Source organism: Pterocles gutturalis, unplaced genomic scaffold (assembly GCF_000699245.1).
Source record: "Pterocles gutturalis isolate BGI_N339 unplaced genomic scaffold, ASM69924v1 scaffold31385, whole genome shotgun sequence".
Lineage (NCBI taxonomy): Eukaryota > Metazoa > Chordata > Aves > Pterocliformes > Pteroclidae > Pterocles > Pterocles gutturalis.
The window spans coordinates 3,358-3,727 of NW_010139226.1; the positions used below are offsets into that span (position 1 = coordinate 3,358).

At 62.2% G+C, this 370-nt stretch overlaps 1 protein-coding gene across 1 annotated transcript in view; it reads left to right on the plus strand.

Moving 5' to 3' along the window:
- ADCY3 (adenylate cyclase 3) overlaps nucleotides 1-362 on the plus strand; it is a gene marked incomplete at both ends in the record, with an annotated part of 3,550 nt that extends 3,188 nt beyond the window's left edge. Inside the window, one exon of the mRNA XM_010083287.1 lies at nucleotides 226-362. Within this exon, the coding sequence (XP_010081589.1) occupies nucleotides 226-362 (137 nt within the window). The remainder of the gene's footprint in view (nucleotides 1-225) is intronic.
- Nucleotides 363-370: the final 8 nt, after the last annotated feature.

The following is a 370-nucleotide window of genomic DNA, read 5'->3' on the forward strand; positions in this document are numbered from 1 at the left end:
CATACAGGTGAGGTGACGAGCCCGGGGGGGACAAATCAGCAACCCATGGGGGGCTGCAGCACCCCAGACTTTGGGTGGGAGGGGCAAAGGGCTGCCAGGAGTGCAGGGAAGGGTTGGGGCTGGCTCAGGGGCTCCTCTGAGCTGGTGATGCTCAATGGGACAAGGGGGTAGACCTGTTGTCCAAATGACACGTGGGGGTCTCTGCTCCCGACGCTACATGCCCAGCAAGGACCCCCCCAGCCTCCTGCCATGTCTGCTTGTCCCCGCAGGTGGTGGAGGAAACTCACCTCATCCTGAAGGAGTACGGCTTCCGTTTTGTGCGGCGGGGAGCCATCTACGTCAAGGGCAAAGGGGAGCTGCTCACCTTCTT